Source organism: Podarcis pityusensis (assembly GCF_964106645.2).
Source record: "Podarcis pityusensis genome assembly, chromosome: 12".
NCBI classification, from domain to species: Eukaryota; Metazoa; Chordata; class Lepidosauria; order Squamata; family Lacertidae; genus Podarcis; species Podarcis pityusensis.
Genome location: NC_138037.1, coordinates 24,476,157 through 24,499,464, shown reverse-complemented (window position 1 = coordinate 24,499,464; position 23,308 = coordinate 24,476,157). Strand labels below are relative to the sequence as shown.

The following is a 23,308-nucleotide window of genomic DNA, read 5'->3' as shown; positions in this document are numbered from 1 at the left end:
CACAGGGTCACATTGGGCTGCCCCACTTACCAATCCAGCAGCTGTTTTCTGCAGTAGTTGTAGCCTCTGGGTCATCTTCAAGGCAAGACCCACATAAAGCACTTTGGAGTAGCTCAGGTGAGATTCACCAGTGCATGCACAACGAAGGCCCAACTATCTTAGTTCAGGAACAGATATAACTGGATGACTAGCGCACATCTAGCCTTTGATTGCTTCCAGACCCCGTCCAAAACCTTCCTGGCTTCTCCAGATTCAGATGGAACGGATAGAGTTATGTGTCATCAGCATACCAATGACACCATGCTTCAGATCTCCAGATGACATCTCCCAAGGGTTTTTTCAATAGATATTAAACAGCACAGGGATGACTTCAGTTGTTATAGCTATAGCAGTACCCAGAATTCATCACCTGATTGTGTTTCTGTAAATAAAATGAAAGGGGTGTGTGGAGATGATGTGGAGCTCATGTTATGGGAAATAAACTACAACCAGCATGTGTTGTTCCAATGTGCATTAGAATGGTGTGCGCTACACATGGATAAACAACCGGAGACTGATGTATACTAACTGGGCACCTGAAGAGCCAAAGCACAAAATAGCCTGTGTCTTCATGGACCTTGAGGGTCATTGGAAAACAGGAACTTGCAATGAAACATACTTATTTATCTGTGAGCAGCATCATGGTAAGCAAAGAAATATCTCTCTTTTAATGTGGGGCATAGCACTCTAATTCCAATAAGGTCTCCATTTCAGCACAGAGCTGAGAACTGTACTCTAGACACTGATCTGATAGCATCTTGATAAAACAGTTTATTTTGATTTTGGAGTATACAATTCTGAACACAGAAATCACTTTCGCCCAGTGTGTTGCTATATAGATATTGTTCAGTTCCCTTTATAGGAACACCATCTCGCATAAATCTACCACTCCCACCATAGGTGGAAATGTGTGCCTTTATGTTGTTCTTTTTGCAGCTCCAGCACTTTGGGAAGAGATTGTGAGTTTATATGTGATAAGATCACTGGTGGTGTAATGACACCTCAAAATTATTTTAAGAAAGGATTCTTCCACCCTTCCTGAAATTGTTTTCACAGGCAGCTTGCTCCATATTCTTTCATAGTGCAAGACAAACTGGGGGGGGGGGGGAGATTAATTTCCAACTATATGGCTATATATATATATATATATATATATATATGTATGTATAATTGATGACTTATTGTTGAAATGCCTCCAGTGAAATACATCAGTACTTGGAATTCTTAGGAATCCTTCAGCTTCAAGTGAGAATAGCATAAACACGTTACTACCTTCCAATGCATTTGATTGATTGATTGATTGATTGATTGTGGCTTCAACAACCTAAATTTGTGTGTGTGTGTGTGTGTGTGTGTGTGTGAATTTAATTTTAAATTCTCTTCCATTGTATTTTCTTCTTTGTTTCTTTAGTTCCTATATTTTATGGAATCATATGTTTTTGATTAAAGAAATAAAAATAAGTATTTAAATTTTGGGGTTGGCTTTCTATGTAAAATCATTCCCTCTGATTAAAAGCTTGACCTGTCAATCACAACAGAGCTCCCCCTCCTTGTCCCCACATCTCTCTGGTGTTTGCTCTCCCTTCTCCCATCATCTGGTATGCTAAAGGTAATTTTGCTTTCAGCAGGCACCTGTCTGCAGCAGTTTCTTTAAATGTTTGGCTTGCCGTGGCACAGTGGGGTCCACCGTGGCACAGTGTGCAAACTTGTACAGATCCCATATCCCCTTTTATAAGCCAAAGGGGTATCATGCTTTGCCTCATGACTCAGGATCTGTCTAAACCTTAAGCACTCTCCTTGTATTTTTGGTTTCTAAGATGCCTTTATTTAAAAAAAGAAAACTACTTGCTTTATAACAGGTGCATTCCCAACGGAGGCACCACAGCTCCCAGGAAAATGCCCTCCTCCACCAGAAGAAGACGGGAGAACTTGGGTTCCTTTTCAGGCTCATTGCTATAAATTCTACCCTGCTTGGGAAGCTTGGTGGCAAGCGGTCTTCAGATGTTCTTATTTTGGTGAGTGTCATTTTGAAAAATGAATTGTTTTACAAATGAGAATGGTAGGAAGGAAAATGGTACAGCCCGTGGCATGCAGGAAATTCTTTCTTTCTGGCACAATCCAATAATAAAAAGTTTTATTATCAAAATAATATTGAGAATAATGTGTTACAGACCTGGTATCAGGGATCAGCACCAACAACCATTTGCTGATGGCCTGAGTTCCCTGAACACCAGCCAGTCTTCCTCTCCTTGCCCAATCCCAAAGCATTGTTGGTGCAGCCAAAAAACCCTGTTGTGATTCGAGGACCCGATCCCCGCTTGGGGAATAAAGACACGTGGACACAGAATGTAAGGTTAATGGGTAAGGTAAAGGCCACAACTTTATTGATTACAGCATGTGAGAAGGTATTGGCTTAGGCATTGGACCATGGAACATTAGACTCCACCCTGGAAGGAGGAAAGGCTTTGCCATGGCTCACCTTTTGATTCCTCCATAATGCCTCTGGGCCCAGAGATAATGTTCCTTCCCCGGGGCCACAGAAGCCCCATGGGAGAATTTAAATAGTGCTTTCCTGCTACTCTGACTTTTTGCCACTGGCAGCACACAATGAAGGGAAGATGGGCCAGGGGCAAAAGGAAAGCAGAGGAGAGCTCAAGCAAGCAGAGTTAGCCCTACCTGGGAAGGATTCTTCATCATCTGTGCCTTCACATATTTTGTAACCTAAGTCTGCCTTCAGGGATCCAATTGTGAACTGAATGATACTGTGAGTAAACTTCTTTTTACTGACTTAAAATAAGATTGTCATGTCTATTCTTTTTAAGAGGGACAAAAGGGGATTACCAGGAATCTATATTAATAAGCTTAAACAAGCTTGCAACAAAGCTAACCGCTGTGTGTTTAAAAAGGGGAATGCACTCTGCTAAGTAAAGGGACTTGCTAACGCAAGTTAGGAAGGATATTATTTAGCAGTATATCCTCTCCTGCCTCCCTGAACATCCCCACAAAATTTACATATATCAGGTGTGAAAAGTCAGGGGAAAGAGGGGCACCATCATATGGCAGAAGTGATAACATGAAGGTGCAAGAGGACATATCTCTGTGGAACGAGAATTCCACAACATAGGGCCATAGGCCTCTTCTCTGTTGGGCTGCCATTCCTTGCACTTCCAAGGCCAGTGGAATTACCAAGAGGGCAATCTGAGAGTATTTATACTGAAGAGATCAGTTTCCGATACCTGAGGCCTGAACTATTTAGGGTTTTTAACACAAATGGGATCACCTTGAAATGCGTCTAGAAATGAAAGGGCTACCTGTACAGATGTTTTAAATTCGGCTGTGTCAGTTCTAAATGGAACCTCAGCCAATCATCTGCCAGTTGCATCCAGCCAGCCAGCCAGCCAGCCATCTCCACCAGTTCATATTGCTGAATATACTACTATTTCTGCTGCTGCTGCTGCTATATTTCTCTGAAGAAAACTTGTATCCTGTTTCAAACTGATTGACCAAATCACAACAAATTCTATTTGATATAAGAATGGGTTAATCCGAGTTCCTCCTACTCAGCAAACATGACATCAAAGTCACACAGGCACCCCATTAATATAAATACTTTGAAAGGGTATCATCTTTCTCTTCCAGATAACTGAGGGATTTTTTCCCCTTTTATGTGTAATTAGAAATACAGAGTGAAAAACGTTTTTCCTGGGACAATTTGGCATCTAAAATAATCACCCGTGAGTACTTAAACATTGAACAATTGGACTTCAAATAAGAACTGGCGATTAGAAAGGAATTGGACTTTAAAATTTACCTTAATTTGGTACTGAAACGGGAAGGTCTAAACAGGAAGTCAGCCTTCCGATTCCTAGTAGTCAGAAGAAAGCAAAGACAACGTAAACCAGAGCTTAGAAAATCACTTTCAAAGGATTGGTTTTCACCATTTAAAATCGTTGAACCCCCCTTCGGTAGCAGGAGAAGAAAGGGGATCTTTTTTGGACTGTTTAAACCTGCAGAAGTGAGTTTAAAGTAAAGTAACTTTCCACCATCCTGATCCTGGAGCGGGGTGTCAGAATTGACGTTTGAAGCTCACTGACCAGAGACAAATGTTTTTGACAGACAGTTAAAAGAAGAGTAACATTGTGATTCCACTATTTCCTTTCGCATTTTAAAGGAACAAATATTGACAAAATATCTTTAAAAAAGAAACTTTGTTGCTATGGTCTTTAAAAGAAAGAACAACCAGAAGTTTTCCCCCTAGAGGGGGACTGTGAAACTGTAACTAATTCTAGGGAGCTTGCTGCTGCCACGGATTACAACCGTGGGAAAGGACTTGTGACCTTGCAGGACAATGTTTTCAGAAGCACTGTTGGGTGCTTTCTGTAAAATAAATGCCCTATTGGATCAGTTAAGCCAGAAGACGGATTTGATGACTAATGCGGCCAGAACATTTGAACAGGTAGTGGGAAACTATATGGAGCCCACCCAGGAACTTAAACAGGAGTGTGCCATGACAGAACAGTTGAGAGAAGAGGATGTTGCTGAATCTTGGGCGCCAGAAAGGGAGGAACTTTTGGCCCTGCAGGAAAATGAGCCTTTGGATTTGACAAATGAACTTGGAAAAAACCAGATTTGGAAAGATAAAGTTTGGATTGATTTGGAAATGGGGGGTTGGACTGACCCCCCTATGCAGAGATGTTTGGACTTTCCGAGTCTGGCAATGGGCCGTCAGATGTTTGGAGCTGTGGGGGCTCCCAATTTTGGAGGGAATTTGAAACATGTCTTAAAATACCACATGGAGTCTAGTCTGGACTATGGGAAAGGGGCTGATTTGTTGAAAAGGGTCAAAAACACTACCAAGCTGGAGTTCCCACGAGTGAAAGGAAAATATGAAGAAGAGCTGCGGAAGGGACATGGAAGAGACTTGAAGGCCTCGGATATAAGATCACCAGGTTAATGTGCCAGACTAATGGGATAAAAAGGACTGACAAACCCGGGACCGGGAGGAAGGGACGCTGGAAGAAGATTGGATTGTTCTTATTTCTTTTTTCTATCATTAGGAATGTTTTATAAAATTGATGAATGTTAGGAAAATGTTGAAATGAAATTACTTGGCTCTTGTAAAAATGTTTAAAGAATTAGGTAAAAAGGTAATGGTTATGAGAAGTTGGTAAAAATAAGATTTAAGTCCTAAGCTTTAAGGTTTTTTATAAGATAAGATGAAAATAGAGTAAGGTAATGTAATGACAGAATATTATGAATTATGGAAAGGATTTGCTGTGACAACTATTAATCAAGATACAAGAAAAGGGAGGAGGAGGAGGTCATAGAAAGAAGGTAATGAAAGTGGGGAATTTGAAAATGATGGTTTTATTTTTTCTTTTTCTTTTTCTGTTTTGTCTTTTTTCTTTGTAATTTTTTAAAAAAATCTTTTTTCAATAAATATCATTAAAAAAACAAAACGTTTTCAGTACTGGAGCTCAGGATTTTTGTGAACCATCTGATTTGTAAAAATGACATTTCTATTGAATGTTTGATTAAGTGATTTTCTTTAACTGTTAATTATTATTTTCTACAAATGGGTAGGTTACAATGATCCTTCTCCAATAGAAATTATGCAATAGAATAGCAGTCACAAGCATTTGAAAGAAAGATATATATATTTTCTCTAAAGTATTCAGAACTTCATATTGCTGCCAGTGCTGGATAGTGATTCCTTGGTCTTATCTTGTTATGCACTCTTTTTCAAGGAGAAGATAATTTTTTAATGAGTTTACTTTACTCCTGTGGTATATTTCCTAGGTGGCACCTTGGCTTCAATAGCAGATTTAGCTGAACTGGATTTTTTGTTGGAGTACACTCGGCAATTCAACAAGGAAAATTTTTGGATTGGATTGTTCAAAAATATAGATGGTAATTGTTTAACCCTCAATATTTATATACATAATAAATGTATTATCTGTATTTATTCAAAAGTGTCCTCAAATATGACACACATTTCATTTGGAGGGGGGAGTTTGGACGTAAAAGAGCTCAGCAGCAAAAGCTGTTGGTTGTAAGCGAATGGTGCTTGCATCTTCTTGGCAAGCATTCAGGAAAAAGGAAAACGCTCACCCATTATCTAAGAATTCATCAACTAGATGGTAAACAGTAGTATAGGAAACATCTATGCCATGGGTCGGCAAACTAAGGCCCAGGGGCTGGGGCTAGCCCAATTGCCTTCTGGATCTGGCCCACAGACGGTCCGGGAATTGCCGCGTGAATTGGCGTGGGGATTCTGATTGTTCAGGCTGCCCCATTCCCCACCCTCCTCACACATACCGTGGCAGCGCCTCCTCGCTCCCTCCTCCTGGCTTCTCCCTGCCCTGCCTAGAGGAGGAAGGGGGCTGGGCTGAGCCAGCTGAGCGTCATTTTAAGCAGCCCCTCTCTGGAGTCAGCCCTTTCGTGCCGCTCATCACCCCGCCGCCACCACCACCAGCCCCTGCCGCTCGCAAGGCACAGGTAAGCAACCACTGGGGCTCATCCGGTGCTGTGAAGAAGGGAGGGGAGAGTTGTGGGAGGGGGTTGGTTTTTTTCAAAACATAGTCCGGCCCCCCACAAGGTCTGAGGGACAGTGGACTGGTGCCTTGCGGAAAAAGTTTGCTGACCCCTGACTATGCTTTCAAATAATCAAGCCCTGCCCCTAACCACATCTCTTTCAACTTGATTTATGGCTCTGCCATTACTTGCAGTTCCATCCCAGATGTCCCACTAGGCATATTGGGAAAATAAAATTTATAATTACTACATATTTTGGGAAGTGGCTTGTCCTTTTGTCCTCCGTAGGTTCAGGCATCTCTCAAGATATCATTGCCAAACTTGGCATGAGGATTCCTGAGGTTCGGGGTGACAGTTTTCATTGATGTTGGAATGCCAGACACTATTTTGAATCAAAATGGTGGTCCGAAATGTCACTATCTCCATGGGGCTAAAAAACACTCGCCAAGCATCACCCTCTGGGAGTGGCCATCCAAGGAGAACCAGTACCACCTCAACACAGTGCCATCCACCCCTAATTTGTACAGCCACTCCAGAAGGATTGAATGGCCATGATATCGAAAGCTGCTCAGAGGCCAAGGAGAATTAACAAGGGCATGTTTCCCCCCTCTCTCTCTTGACAAAAGTCATCATACAGGGAGACCAAAGCAGTTTCTGTGCCAAAACCAAACCTAAACCCCGATTGAAATGGATTTGAGCCTAAAAATCATAGCTCCCTTTCCACCCCCATTTCACATTGGTTCTTCTCAGCAGTTGAGAACAAAGGACTATGTGGTGTTAAAATGGAGGATGCTACTCAATTAACATATGCAAACTTCCTGTAACCCCACCCCAGTCTCATGACTGCATGTGATAAACTGTAAAGAATTAGATCACCACACCGTTGCAGCTGGCCTCCATCTCGAGCTCTATGGAAAAACACTGGCATTCCCTTCCCTGCTGTCTTCAATACTCACATTTTTTCCAACTTTTTAATGTAACATGAAATAACTGGGAGGAGGAAATGTGATGTAGCACCTCTTTTCCCTGCCCACCTCCTGACCATAAAGGTTTTCAAAAACCAGCAGCGCAATGAAAGGGAAGCACTGCCGCGGCCGCATTTGAGCGGCTAAACCCCGCCCCCAAGCCTCCACCTGATTGGTTGGCTCCCTGGGGGCGCAGCAGCCGGGACAGCTGGGCAGGGGCCGGAACGCCCCCTGCCAACGTGGGAAACGGCTCCCACTCACAACTCCTCTCCTCTGTAAGGAGGAGAGGCTTTTCAAAAACGCTAATTTAACATTAGCCCAATCCCCCAATATATCCAGGCCAGATGGGAAAGTTGGATCACTGTCTGTGTGATATCATCCAGGTCAGGTGGGAACGTTGGATCACTGTGTTTACATTTGCACTGCCCTAATAACAAAACAAATTGCCCTGTCTATTTAAAATCCGTGATTTATAGGTTTCTTTGAATTGCTTGGCAACACTGGTCACGTTCTACTGGTAAACAATAATTCAAAAAATGGCTTTGATCTGGAGCAGTGTCAATGTTCCCACTTACCATGGCACCTCTATGTTGTCTGCACATGTGAGCCAGACAACCAGTACTTTCCTGTGATGATCCTGACGGTATGGCGTGTTGTCACTTATTTCATTTTTTTGCTATCATTGGCAGCCATTTTCTGCTGGCACCTATGGCACCAGACCCTCCTTTTTTTAAACCGAAAAGAACACTGCAGAGAACTATCCAAAATAGTACTAAATATGGGGGGGGGGAGTGCTGTCAGAAATCAGAGGCACTCTCCCCTTATTGTTAGTGTATTCAGTGTTCTGATACGATAATGGCAGTAGCTTGCATATTCTCCAAACTGAAAAAGGTGAAGAGGAAAAAGGATCGCTGTAATTTTAAAACACGTTTCCATATAGTATGTTTTACAGTCATGGTGCTACTCTTCTCCTTTCTGTCATAATGCTATTTATATATTTTTATAATTAGGAGAATGGATGTGGAAAGATAAAACTCAAGTGGGTTTTGTCAATTGGAGAGGCGAAGAACCTGCATTCAGTCCTCAAGCTTTTCGGGGTCAGAAATGCATTGCCATGAATAGCAATGATGGGAAATGGTTGGTTAAGGACTGCCGCGATTATATGTCATTTATATGTAAAACGCCCAAAAGTAAGTCATAAATTATTATTAAACTAAATTTTAGCCATAATTCTGATATAATACAATAGGGGAATATGGAGTTATATAGAACTGCAGTTAGTATCTTAAGGCGATCTTGGCCAACTGCTCTCTTGCTTGATTCATTGTACAGTACTAGAAGTTTAGCCTTATCTCTTTATCTGCTTCCTTCTTCACAAAGCTCTTCACAAAGGAAGGTGTTTCTGTGATTCTACAAAACAGACTTTTCCCTACCTCAGCAGTTTAACAACCTTCCACCCCCTGCTATGCTTACTAGCAAGTTCTTAGCATTCTTTCCAAACTGTCAGTCATTCCTTTTCTAGCACAAACTGCTGGTATTTTGTATTTTGGTTAAAGGAAAAAACACTAGGCCTAAGAGAAAGAGAGTTCCCTGGATGCTTAAGATCCAGGTTTGAGGTAAGTACGCTTTGGTGTCTCTCACCAGAGCAGAGATTTAAAATCACAAAAGATGCATTGAAATTTAGGTTGTTATACCTTTAAAATATCTTCTTTTAGGTTGCTTCCAAAGTTCCCCACTTCCCTTAGCATAGAAAGAAACCACACATTTGGCTGGTTAAAAATGGTTTACTAACAAACACTTCAAAGGCCAGATTCATGTGCTTTTCCATACAGCAGTAAGAAAAGACAGGCAGTAAGACTTAGGTTCCAAAGTGATGAGAGTTTCTAAATCGTTTGTAGAGAAACACAAAGATGGCTTGTTTAAGCCATGAATGCAATAAACATTTCAAATGGTTCTCATTTTTAAATAGTAATGTATTGGATTGAAACTTCAAAGTTAGGAAGAGCCCTGTCTAGCGTACATTGCTAAGTTATTTTCATGTTGTGATATGTCAAGGCCCAAAGCCTGAAAAATATAAAGTTTTCCCTACAATTTTGATAGACCTTGCCTAATATCCAAGTGGATATTGCAATCAAATATTTGAAAATCAGCTTTTTTGCTGTTGTTCAAATAAAGTTGCACTAATACGGCCAGTAAAGCGAGATGAGCGCCACAACCCCAGAGTTGTTTGCGACTGGACTTAACTGTCAGGGGTCCTTTAAGTGTTTGACAACATTTGAAGGACCAGTGGGCCAAATCATCTTTTGGTGAATCAAATGCCCAAACCTGGATTCTTGTGCTGGGGAGTGGGGGTGGGGGCCAGACCTGCTGGCAGAGAGGTTGCTTAGGTTTCCTTCCACTCAAAACTCCCACTGGTTCACTTTCCTGCTGATCAGAACTCTTGAGCTAAACAGCAGCAACATTCCCTTGCATAACTATCTTCCTACTAGGCTGAGTAGGAAGTTCTGTGGTTTGCACAATGTATATGATTACACCTTAAGCATGTCTTTTATTTTGCAGTTAATGACAAAACAACTAAAGCACCTACAAACAGTACAGGTAAGACTATTAATGACACATGCTCATTCTGCTTGGATGGCTGCCACTACCCCCTCACTGGTATTACTAATGTCAGTATTTTTTAAAAAATATAAATTTCATACATTTATATGCCGCTTAGAAATTCTGTATATTAAGTGGTGTACATAAAATTTCTATTCTAAACAAAACATACCGGGGGGGGGGGGAGAGAGACAGTTAAATTCCATTATTATAAACAACAGCACCCTACCTTGAAATGCCAGCTGAAATAAAAAAACCTTTGTCATGCACCTGAATTTCAGCAAGTAACATGGCAGGAAGAAATTGCTTTAGAACAGAAAGCAATGACTAGAAAGTCCAAGCCCATAGAACAAAAACAGCACTGAAAGCGCTCATCAAATATCAAATTCCACGATGAATGAACTACTGCTCTACACTAGAAGGGTTGGTGCAGCATGGATGACCCCATCCATAGGCTAATCCAGCCCACAACAAATTCTCTAATCAAGGCATCACTCTGCATGGTGAACAACTCCTCCCTCCTGAGCACAACAAGACTGTGTTGTCCAATACCATCAAATAACTGGTGGCCATTTGGCTTGGCGGGCTGTCACTTGCTTCCCCTGGTTGTATTCATGTATTTGGTCGCAAAATGGCAGGCTGTAATCAGCGGCTGAACCTCCTCTCAGGAGGTTGTGCAGGCTACTGGGGGTGGGGAGGAATAATGACAGCTCTGCTTTCTGGTAAAGAAATTTTCCTCTGAAGTGAAAGAGTTGGGAAGTGGGAGAGAGAGATTTTGATTTATTGGAAAATTCCATAGTATTGCGTGTGAAAAGTGGGGAGGGGGAACACCTGAGGTTAGGTTCCCCTTTCACGGGCACATGCACAGAATAATGCTGTCATTTTTAGCCACAGTGCAGAAACTACTGGGGGAAGAGACACTATTGCTTGGACACATGGAAATTGTTCAGCAGTGTCCCACAGCTTTGGGGTTACATTCCTTCATAGCCCTTTCTTTTAAGAGAGTCAATCTGTTTCTACTTTGAGTAGAATAAAAGCTGCTCCTATACATGCTCAGGTTGTGACTCCACATATCTTCTGCATCCCATTTCCTCCCTACAAACAAGGGGCAATGTTCATGGTTTGCAAGTTCACAACACGCTGTGCTTAGGTGCAGTAAACACCACCATCCTTCTTATCATAGTGTAAAGCATTTAATGCCTTGGTTTTGTATGTATATATCTACACCTTTTCTCTCATTGGCAGTGCAAGAAGATGTCTCTGCATCTACACACGGCAAATATTTGAAAGTCGTTCTCCCAGTTATCTTCATCCTCATCGGTGCAGGTATCACAGCCTGTATTTTCTACAGAAGAAGAAGAAGCAGGCAACTATAAACCACAGCAGGCTTTGACAATCCTTTCCATTGTGACCATGTGATAATTCTTCAGAAAAAAATGGCTCAGAATCACATGTGGTGGATGAAGAGGGAAATTAACAAATGTAGGCACTAATGCTATCTGTATACATTTACCTGGAAGTAAGCCCCATTGAACCCCCATTCAGACTTACTTCTGAATTGACAGGTGTAGGATTGCACCATTAATTCATTCATTTCCAAAAAGTAACCATGGCTGGAAGTTATTCGTCTTAAGCAGCAGTATACAGAAGTACTTTCTACAATGAGACTCATGATGTAGAATGCACTGAATACATATTTATCTAGTATGAATAAAATCATAAGTTGTACTGATTATATTCTGATTAAAGATTATGCAATTCGGAAAAAAACTAAGTGTCATGTCAATGTTATCCTCTGGCAATCAAGGTGCTGCAATATATTCTTGCCCCAATTCAGTGGGCCATTTATGCACAAAGGCCTTTTCAGGAAAGCTAAAATCCCACTTGTCAGGAGGAGGAGGAGGAGGAAGAGGAAGAGCAGGAGGGTGAATCTCCTCCAGAAGAGACAGTTTTCAAGATTAAAAAAAGGAGCCTAGGGGCTGTTGCATGCGCAGCACCTAACTGTGTGCCTGTAGTTCCCTATACAGCTAGGTCTGTTTGTACCTCTGTGTGCAGTGGTGTGGGAAGGGGTGGGTGGTGGGTGCAGACCGCCCTGGGTGTCATCACTGAGGGGGGTGTTCAGCCAACAAACGCAATGAAACGCGGTATGGATAAGGAGTCAACATAGCTATGTTCTGCCCCTAAGGTCAAAGGAAGTATGCCAGAATTGCACTGGCCGTGCCACAGGGCTTTCCCCCCTCCCTCTCCACCAGTGGGGGGGTGTGTGCCTGTGCCACTGCCCCCTGAACCCACTCAGGCTCAGCCATTGCCCTTAAAGCCACCGCCAGGAGGCAGAGGCAGACAAGAAGGGAAAGTGAGCCATCCCACCAGCGCTTGGGAGCTGGTGGAGCCACTTCCCCCTTCGCTGCCACTCTGTGTCTTTTAAGCACCTACACTCAGGTATTCATGGGTTTCTTTTCCTGAGTAATGGCCTGTGTTTTTGAAGTTGCAAACAAATTAACAGGGCGACTCTCTCCTCCTTTTTTCCCTCTCCCCCTCTCACTCTGTGCCCCCTCCCACCTTTCCACATATCCCCACTTAACTGTTTCCTGCCTCACTTTAAATCCTTTCTCACGTGGAAAGACACCTTTGGGAAGTGATTTTGCCCTTTTGGCTCCTTTCCCCTAGAATTATAGTATTGTAGAATTGGAAGGGACCCTGTTGAGTATCATCTAGTCCAACCCTCTGCAGTGCAGGAATATGCCACTGTCCCATCCTTTTAACATTTGCTCACAGCCCTCGCTTGCCCTCCTGCTATGTAAATTTACATATCACTCTCCCTCCCTCCCTCCCTCCCTCTTTCTCTCTCTCTCTCACACACACAGTTGCCTTGGAGTAGACTCACTGAAATGAATTAAAAATCTGAGCATTAATTTCAAAGTAGAAACCAGTTTATTTGAGTGCATTATTCTCGGGGGGGGGGGACTCATTTATTTATAATTTCTTAATCATTTGGGACTAAATTGCATTATGTTGTAAGGACCTTTCATAAAATCTTAGAATTGTAAATTTGGAAGGTACCCCAAGGGTCATCTACTTCAACCCACTGCAATGCAGGAATCTCAACTAAAGCATCCATGACAGATGGCCATCCAACCTCCAGTTACAAACTTCCAAGGAAGGAGAGTGCAAAATCTCCCAAGGGAGTCTGTTGCATTGTTGAAGGGCTCTTGCTGTCAGAAAAGTTCTTCCTGATGTTTCGTCAGAATCTCCTTTCATGTAACTTGAAGCCAATGTTTTGTGTCCTGCCCTCCAGAGCGGGAGAAAACAAGCTTGTTCCATCTTCCATGTGACAGCCCTTCAACTATTCAAAGATGGCTGTCATATCTCCTCTTAGTCTCCTCATTTCCAGGCTAAACATACCCAGCTCATTCAAGCGCTCCTCTTGTTTTCCAGACCCTTGATCATCTTGGTTGCCCTCCTCTGCACACGTTCCAGCTTGTCAATGTCCTCCTTAAATTGTGGCGCCCAGAACTGGACACAGTATTCCAGGTGTGGTCTGACCAAGGCAGAGTAGAGTGGTACTTGATCTAGAGAGTAGACTTCTGTTGATGCAGCCTAGAATAGCATTAGCTTCTTTTGCTGCAGCATCACATTGTTGACTCATATTGTGGTCTACTAAGACTCCTAGATCCTGTTAACATATATTGCTGGTAAACCAAGTGTCCCCCATCTTATATTGGTGCAGCTGGTTATTCCTGCCTAAGCGAAGAACCTTCAGGCTGAAAGGGACTAGTGGGACTTAGAAGAACAGAAAGGAAAATCTCTTCTGGTGGGCTCCAGCATCACTTCCTGCGGTTTGGGGATTTTTAAAAACATGCAGTTTTGTAAAGCACTTACCTGGATTAGGGAAGGTTTAAGAAGGCAGTCCTCATCTGACCACAACACCCATAGGCACCAACTCCCTATGGCTGAGGGGATCTCAGACTACCCCCTGCAAAACTGGGATGGAACTAAGCCCACCCACCCACCCTCAGGGGCCTGACTTCACTGTGGCGGGCCTTACCGGGCCTTCCCACACCTATGATCAGCCCCATTAGGCTTTCCCACCCCTGTAGCCTAAGATATCTCAAAATGTTGCTATGATGACAAATGGAAAAGAAAAGAACCAAGTATGTCACCTTGAGGTCCATGGAAAAAAGGTGGGATGTAAACATAAAGATAAATAAAATAAATACGTAGCAAGTGATTTTCAGTATCTATGAATGCGGCCCAGCTTTCACACACAGCTGGCAGATAATCTGAACACTTGCTGACTGAAATTCTTGAATTTTTACATTGTTCATTTGCCATTTAACTTATAAGGGGGAAACTATATATATTTAGTTCTAATAGATCAATATTCGTTTAGAAGGAAATCCCATTGAATTAAAAAGGATTTATCCAGTGCTGCTGCTGCTTTTTCAGCTGGAACTTGCTGGAACTCAGTTCTGGCACCTCTCAGGTGGGCAGCATTGCCATTCTAAGAGAACAAGGGAGGCGCTCGTGGTGAGTTCTGGCACCTCTTTTTCTAGAAAAATGGCACTGGATTTATATTCATGGAAGAATTCTTAAGCTTGCAGCCTGACATAAATTTAATAGTGAAATTTCCAGCTCTTCATTCTCTTTGCTTACGTACCTGTAACAAATCTGGCATTTTAAGTGAAGTGATTTATAGACAAATACTTCCACTTTGGGGTTCGCTGAAGTTTGGCCTCAGCTGCACAGGATATATAGTTTTGTTTTTCAGTTACAACTTACTTGGAAAAGGATTTCCTAACAGCCTGTTGTGAAATATAATTCTTGAAAACAATGACATATATTTCTTGAAATATATGTCCTACATGTGCCTACTAGCAAATAAGGGGCTAACTACCGCTCACATACAAGTTCCATACCCTCCAACATCCCCCAGATAAAAATAAGGACATTTATCTCCACAACCTCCCCTTTTTTTGCTCCCTGATGAGCATTTCCGATCAGAAGAAGGGTGAGTTCCACCACCATTACACCAACAGGATACTGCACACACACCCTCCACCCTCCTGAGAAAACTCCTTAGTCCTGATTTTATTTTATTCTTTGGTAGATTTACCAAAAGAAAACCACATACCCCAACAAAAATTTTTTTAAAGGGAGCAAGATTACATGCAGATGCATAAAGCATTTTTAATTTTTTTTTTAAATGAAGACCCCTTGCACCCAACTCCATACACCCTTTCTTCCTGCCCAGGGCACAGTGGTGGAGGAAGCCTCTCTGGCGTCCGGGGTGGGGACTGCGCATGTGCAGCAGCCTGTACAGACATCGCAAGCACCCTCAGCCGCTTTACAGCTGGGGGGGAGGCAGCGGGCCATCTTGTCACCCCTCCACAGGGTGGCACCCAGAGTGAGCCACCCCCCACCCCATCATACACCCCTGGCAAGGCAGCCCTGCGCTTCCCCCACAGTTTAAAAAGCCATAAATTGCTTAATTAGCCAAGGGCTGCTTCTCCTTCCACAGTATTTCGCCAGAAGAGGAACTGAACATTGGAACAAATATATTGTCAGCATATCAGCAAGCATGAATCCAAATGTCGAAAGAACGTAATATGTGACGAAGCCCTCAATGCATCTTTCACAATGAAAGTGCAATGAGTTTAGTATCGATTCTTGGTGTTCTTTTGCATGGCAAAGGCATTTATTAACAGTTTCTGACGGAACTCACTGCAACAGCAGTGACAGAGTCAAATAACATGAACCAACATCACTGCCACAAAGTTTTAAGAAGACCAGGAAACACATGAGCACAGTCACATGCACGCAAATACCATTCTCTCTCTCTTAAGCTGGGTTTTGCTGCCTCAGTCTGTGTCTGCCCTTCCATCTCAGCTTTCACTGTGATCTTCAAATAGATGCCAGAAAAATAATTGCAGGTGCTTAAAAAAAGAACACCATAATTAGACAAAAATAAATAAATCTGAGCAACATTAAACTTAACCGTTTCCAAGGACTCAAGGCCTACAGAAAGGACACAACAGACATCATTCCTAACTATTCTAAGGTAATATAACCTAGTTTCCCATAATGGTGCCCACTCCCTACTTCAGCTCTCTCTCGGAGCATATGTAACCTATTGGTATTTGGTTATTATAAAATAATAATTTCCTGGATGCATAGAGCCAGACACTGGGCAAGCCCTCTCCAGTCAGTAAGCCCAGCAGAGATTTAAAATAATGAAACATGCAGCAAAGTAAAGCATGGGAATGTAGACTGTTAGACCTTTAAAATATCCCACTTTAACTCACTTACAAAGCTTCCCTTTGTTTCCTGTTAGCATAGAAAAGGCCACACAGTTTGGTAAGTTTAAAAAGATTTACAAAGTTTCCAAAGATCAGATTCATGTAGTTTTCCATAGAAAACTAGAAAGAAAAACACAGGCAGAAAAACTTAGTTGAAAAATCTGATAGCATGGTTTCTAAACACGTGGTGTGGGCTTGGAGTGACAAGCCCAGGTGTCCTCCCTGGCCAGATTCACATAATGGAAGAGGGGCGAACAAAGAAACTTCACCTCCTTCATCCCAAGGTGAGGGGGTATGACCCAGTCAAGTCTAGCAAAAATAGCTTACTCTATGGTTTTAACTCCTTCATGCTACGCATGCTGTTTATATGAGGCTGGATTTCCCACATATCCTTGTTTAAGTGATACGCAGCTGTAGGTTACATACCAATTATTCTTGTCCTTTGCCTGGTAAGTCGGGTGCGGGTGGGTTGTATATACTTTTGCTTTCATGCTCCCCAGAACCTGCAGTGATTATTGCTGGGACTGACTTCATCCACTAAATTCACCCTTCTGAAAATCAGCTCTGAAACTTTCAAGATTTCAGAAAAGACTAAAGCCTGCAGAGACTATAAATGGTGTGTGTGGGGTGTGTGTGTGTGTGTGTGTGTGTGTGTGTGTGTGTGTGTGTTCCAGCTCTCTTAAGGGTTGGTGACTTGGAATATCATCCAGTGCATTCTTAAAGAACTAGACAGTGGTAGAGCATATGGTACTGTTGCCTGGGGCAAGTGCATTGCTTCAAGGGCGCACACATGCTGCCCTGGTAGCCCTGTACAGCTGGGCTCTGACTTTTTTTTTTTTAATGATATTTATTGGGGGGGGGAATTTAGAGTTACAAAAGAAAACAAAGTAGAAAAAAACAAAGAAAGAACAAAGAAAAGGAAAGAACAAAGAAAAACACAAACCACATCCAACAATACAAATTCAAAAAAAAAACAAAAATACACCACAAACTTTTAAAAACAAATCCATTATTCTCAAATCCTCAACTGTCATTACCTTCTTTCTTTGACCTCCTCCTCCTCCCTTTTTTTGTATCCTAGTTGTTAATTGTTGCAGCAAATCCTTTCCATATTTCATAAAATTCTGTCATTACATTACCTTAAACTATTTTAATCTTATCTTACTATAAAAAACCTTGAAACTTAAAACTTAAATCTTATTTTTACCAACTTCTCATAACCATAATATTCTTACATAATTCTTTAAACATTTTTACTAAAGCCAAGTAATTTCATTCCAACATTTTTCTAACATTCATCAATTTTATAAAACAATCCTAGTAGTAGAAAATGAAATAGAAACAATCCAGTCTTCATCCAGCGTCCCTTCCTCCTGGTCCCGGGTTTTGTCAGTCCTTATTTTCCCATCGATCTAGCGCATTAACCTGGTAACCTTGTATCCGAGGCCCTTAAGTCTCTTCCATGTCCCTTCCGCAGCTCTTCTTCATATTTGTAACTGTATTTTCCCTTGTCTCCTGCTCGTTTCACTCGTGGGAACTCCAGCTTAACAATGTTTTTGACCCTTTTCAACAGATCAGCCCCTTTTCCATAGTCCAAACCATGTGGTATTTAAAAACGTGTTTCAGAATCCCTCCAAAATTAAGAGCCCCCACAATCCCAGACATCTCACGGCCCATTGCCAGACTTGGAAAGTCCAAACATCCCTGCATAGGGGGGTCTATCCAGCCCCCCATTTCCAAACCAAACCAAACTTTTTCTTTCCAAATCTCAGCTGGGCTCTGACTGTCCTATCCCAGCCTTGGAAAGTGGTGCGTGGGGTGCACTCTTGCATTGGAGCCTGGGAGTGGAGCTGTGGCCAGCTGCCGCAGTTGGGCCATCATGCAAGGAAGCTGCCTCTGCAGTTCCTTCACTTGTTGGAGCCAGGCGCCAAAGGCCCAACCCAGGCACAGCAACTCTGGCCTCAATGAGGGAGCCAATCATGGGGGTGCCTGGTTGTGCCCCTAAAAAAAACACACACACACACAACGCCTCTCTGCCCTCCCCACACTACACCACTGGACCTAGGTTATTACAAGAAGGAGCTACAGTGGTACCTCAGGTTACATACGCTTCAGGTTACAGACTCCGCTAATCCAGAAATAGTGCTTCAGGTTAAGAACTTTGCTTCAGGATGAGAACAGAAATCGGGCTCTGGCGGCGTGGCAGCAGCGTGAGGCCCCATTAGCTAAAGTGGTGCTTCAGGTTAAGAACAGTTTCAGGTTAAGAATGGACCTCCGGAACGAATTAAGTACTTAACCTGAGGTACCACTGTACATAGATGGCTCTTAGTCACAGACTGTATCTGCACACTCTTCAAGTATCTTTAGGGTGCCAAGAAAAGGGCAGGAGTTTCAAACAAGAGTTTTCACTCTCCTGAAATCCCTCAGCAAACCTTGCAGAGTAAACTTTGTGGGCCAAGGATGCAGTTTGAGTCTTAACACACTCAGCCTCCATGCTGTCTGTGGTCCCACTATTAGGACACAGTTCCAGTCAGCTCTTTGTTCTGAGCAGCTCATCTCACTGACTTTAGCCACAGAGATTCCTTATCGGTTTGATCTGGGACTTAATCTCCAAGTCATGGCTTAGCAGTAGCATAGTTATCAATGAGAATCTTTTAGTTACTTCCTTCCGTAGCACTGTGTACTGTTTGTTGGTTTGGTGAGTTGAACCAGCCTATGTGATGGGAAATAAATCTAAATAACCCAAAGATTTTCAGCAGAAATAGTTTTCTTTCTCTGAAGGAAGCTGATTAAAAGTTTAGCAAAAAATCTGTGAGTGTGCTACAAGTGTTTCATAATGCCAAAGACAGAAGTGAAAATATCATTCTGCCTGACTCATTTATGAAGGAGTTCTTAAAAAGCAGCAAACTCTGATTTCTTTTATTTCCACGGGAGCGGTGTGGCAAGTTTGGTTGTGGCCAATGTCTTTCCTTTTGTTCCTAAATCTCTTGATCCTCATTCAACCAGCTTTTCAGGTATCAGGTAAGCTCTTCTTCACTTCCATCACCGTTGTTACCTCAGCAATAAGTTGAGGTGCATATTTCAGGTACTTTTATTTGGTTAAATTTAAATAATCTTCTGGAAGTTAAAGTTGTACAGTTTGGAAGTTAAATCCATGACATGTTAGATTGAATGATAACTAATTTAACATTTAAGTTGCTCACAACAAAGAAAACAGGTGTGGGTTACAATAAATTAACTGCTAACACAATTTTGAAAACATGTTTTTAAATTGTGTTCTATTGCTTCAAGAAATACTTTGCTTTTTTCCTATACAGAAGTCAGTCATATCCCTGTTGCTTATTTTTGCACAATACAGAAAAAAAATGCTAAATATAAGAAATTTTTAAACAATAACACGTTAACAATATTATTCATGAAAAATACTCAGCATCTTCATTAAATGACATATACATTGATAATGGCGAAAGATTCAATTGTTGAGCTTCAGTCTTTGAAAGAACACTTAGAAATCTTCCATCAAGATTTAATTGCAAATTAATTATGCAAAATAAAAAATACTACCAATTAATTTGATGGTGACACTTCAAAAGCGGCTGACAGAAATGTCAAAGATAAAGATAGCCCATGTGAGGTTTAAATACCTCGGGATAATCTTAACAGTTGATCTCAATTAAATCAAGGAAATTATGAAGCTTTGTTAAAAACAATAAACAAAGAACTGTTAAAGTTGAAGCTCACAAGCCTTGGCTGGCTAGGTCGTATCACGGCTATAAAAATGTCAAGACAGCTGGCCAGAGGTAGGTGGAACAGTATTTTGGGAGGGAGAATAAAAGGAGCCATTTCTGAGGAAGTTTAAGAAAAAGCAAAAGGGAGAGTTGTTTCTGGTCTGTTTGTGTCCACTCTGAGGAAAGTATCTACAGCTAGAGAAAGGAGACTCTTATCTTAGATTAAAAGAGTGTATGCAGTGCCTAGGGAGAGTATTCAGCCAGGAGTTAAATGGGAAGCTGAGTTTGACCCAGGAGAAGTAGAAGTTGTGAGGTTACAGTTTACTTAGGTCTCATTCCAGTCAGGAGGGGAGAGCTCCTCTAGAAAGAGAAGACTCCCAAACCAGTTAAGAGGGGTGAGGTGATCCCTTGGGTCTGTTACTTGGAATGCCTCAGGAGTGTGATTGTAAAAAGGTAGGGTAACTGACAAAAAGTACCACCTTGGTTAGGAACCAAAGAATTAAGCTGTGGATGAAGCTGTGGATGTAACACCAAAGTAATTAAGTTTCAGGAACTGAAGTAACATAACTGAACATAAGCAACTGAAGCTTAAAAGAAGCTGTGTGTTTACTACTTTGATTGGAGGCCTGTAATGGAATCCATTAGATTTAATGTAAATATTAAATAAGTTAACTGCTTCTTGAAAGTACATTATTTCCTGACACATCCTTTGTTTTATTAACTTTGTTCTATAAAATAAATCTTATCTGTTCAACTTCTGCCTGGGTCTCCAAGTATCAAAGTTTTCCCTCACACAAGAACCCAAAGTTAACCTGTTGTTGTGATTATAGTGTGTGTCCATAGGTGGGAGCTACCACAATTGGTGTACAGCAGTAGGATCCACCACATAATTGGTGCTAGAAGTGGGATCCACTATAAGAGCCCTGTGCAACTTTCTCACAAAGTTCCTTCCTATTATTTTTCCTCTCTTAATTTTACAGAGAGTGACAGCTTTCTGATATATAATGAAAACCTCAAGCTTTGTATACAGTCTTGGAACACTCGTTCCATCATCCTGGACTACTGTGATAAGAGTAATGAGCGGCAAAATTTTAGGTGGGTTTCCAACGGCCATATTTTGAACATGGCGACAAAGTTATGCCTGGCAGTGCCTTCCAAGTCAGACCAGGCCCGGGTCACACTCTCCTCCTGTAATGAGACCACTGAACTTCAGAAATGGGAATGCACAAATGATACAAAGTTCCTTGGACTTGAACACCAAGATTTGTTTGTAACTCCTGAGGGTGGTCGAAAAGATCGTCTTATGCTGTCTAATAAAGCCACCAGCGAGAATACCTGGAAGATCTATGGAACTGAAAACAAATTGTGTTCTAAACACTATGAAGGTAAAGTTCAGATAATCTGTTCTCTTTTTTTAAATGACCAGGTTGTGTATTTGCTTCAAGCGTGATGAATCCCCTGCATCAGAGGGTGAAATAGGCACGATGGTAACCACGCAACTTCAAAATATATCAGTAGAAAAACCAAACTTGATAACAGTCATCAGGACCACAGTAAACGGGCAGCAGAGGCTGTTTAAAACAGTCTGCTTCTACAGTGACAGACTTGGGTAATGTGGCACTTCGTGTGAGGTCAAAATTTGGCACCCCCACCCAGCCCTCGTTCTGTCTTCTCAAAGACAGGTAAGGAGGCTCTTGGCTTTGGGAAGGAGGCATGAGGGCTTGGGCAGGGGCATATAGGCCTCCTATCGCCTCCCCAAAGATGGGAATGTGCTAACTAGGCTTTGGTAAGGAGACGGAAGGACTCTAGGACCCTGTCAGGGCCTTGTGCCTCATTCCCAAAGCCCAGTATCTTGCTTACTGGGCTTTGAGACAGCGCCCTCTCAGCTCAGCGCCCAGTGTTTGTGCCCTGCTCGCACAGCCCTAAATCCACCTCTGGCTTCTGCCATGGTAAAGACTAATATGTCACCCAGCCTCTCCATCTCTCTGACTGTCTGTCCTCTATCTCCCCAACACCACACACATACATTAGTCCCAGGAAGGGACTAATGTAATTCCAGCCAAATCTAAGTACTATGAAAACTCCAGTTACTTTCATGTCACAATAGAACTGGATGTTGTTGTTGTTGTTCTGGAAGACTCCAACACTTGAAAGACAAAATGCTGCTACCAGTCCAAGTCTCAGCTGTAGACCTGGTAGTTCAAGGGTGGGGGTGGGGATTAAATTCTATTCAGTTTGCATTTAAAGCTGAATTTATCACATTTGCACTTTTGAAAACGTTAGGACAACTAAAACAGACTTTCCCTTCAAAATTCACAGTTGCCTGAATTTTGCAATGTAGTTCTGCAACCAAGCATTGCTTACAAAAAGGTACCTATTAGGGGAAAGTGTGCACAAAAAATAAACATATTTGCAAAAAAATATTTGGGGGGAAGTTGCTTGCAGAAATATACACATTAGTCAAATCTGCATATAAAATGTGCTCCATATGAGATATTCACACTAAAATGCTGAATAAATCACGAGGATTTTTTAAAGTGCAAATTCCTGCAGAAATGTGGAGAACTGAATTTACATTTGAAAAGAAAAAAAAGAAACTGAGAGAAACAAAACTGACAAATTCTTCCATCCCTAGTCAAGGGGTAAAAGCTAATTAGGGGAAATATCAAGGGGAAATATCAGGAGTGACAATAGTGGAGTCTGCTGTCAGAAGCCAGCAGTAAAGGGGCAGAGAACATGCTCCAGGGTTCAGTCTTATTAGCAAGGGGTGGAGTCCAGTAGTAAATGAGCAGGACATAAACAATTACATTGTTCAATTCAAGTGTGGATGTGTTCCTTGTATATACCCCCTGGTACAAATCAGTCCAAACTCCAGCTATATCACAAGAACAGGGCAAAAGCTAAAAATGTTGAACTCTAGCAGCTGAGAGAAACTGCAGAGCAAACATTAAGGCTTATGTGCAAACCATATATTCAAAGCACATCTCCGCAAGGAATCCTGCAAACTGGTTTGTTAAGGGTGCTGGGAACGTGTGATTTCCCTTTCTCTCACTGCACTGAAACATTCGCCACTTCCAGGTGCTGCTTCACTCCTGTCACAAAACACACATGTGCCTTCTGCCATAGCAAAATGTTCAAGTGAAGT

The 23,308-nt window shown here is 42.0% G+C and overlaps 3 protein-coding genes across 3 annotated transcripts in view; all 3 read left to right on the top strand.

Moving 5' to 3' along the window:
* LOC308459277 (macrophage mannose receptor 1-like) overlaps positions 1-11,909 on the top strand; it is a 44,754-nt gene extending 32,845 nt beyond the window's left edge. Inside the window, exons 12-17 of the mRNA XM_080974464.1 lie at positions 518-683; positions 1,899-2,054; positions 5,839-5,949; positions 8,549-8,728; positions 10,098-10,136; positions 11,385-11,909. Of these exons, the coding sequence (XP_080830590.1) occupies positions 518-683; positions 1,899-2,054; positions 5,839-5,949; positions 8,549-8,728; positions 10,098-10,136; positions 11,385-11,515 (783 nt within the window). The 3' untranslated portion in view covers positions 11,516-11,909. The remainder of the gene's footprint in view (positions 1-517; positions 684-1,898; positions 2,055-5,838; positions 5,950-8,548; positions 8,729-10,097; positions 10,137-11,384) is intronic.
* The window catches only part of LOC308459249 (macrophage mannose receptor 1-like), a 128,075-nt gene that overhangs the window by 51,701 nt on the left and 53,066 nt on the right, over positions 1-23,308 (top strand). Inside the window, exon 2 of the mRNA XM_080974382.1 lies at positions 21,144-21,548. Within this exon, the coding sequence (XP_080830508.1) occupies positions 21,144-21,548 (405 nt within the window). The remainder of the gene's footprint in view (positions 1-21,143; positions 21,549-23,308) is intronic.
* The window catches only part of LOC308459250 (macrophage mannose receptor 1-like), a 100,659-nt gene continuing 96,652 nt past the window's right edge, over positions 19,302-23,308 (top strand). Inside the window, exon 1 of the mRNA XM_080974384.1 lies at positions 19,302-19,456. Coding sequence (XP_080830510.1) covers positions 19,396-19,456 — 61 coding nt within the window. The 5' untranslated portion in view covers positions 19,302-19,395. The remainder of the gene's footprint in view (positions 19,457-23,308) is intronic.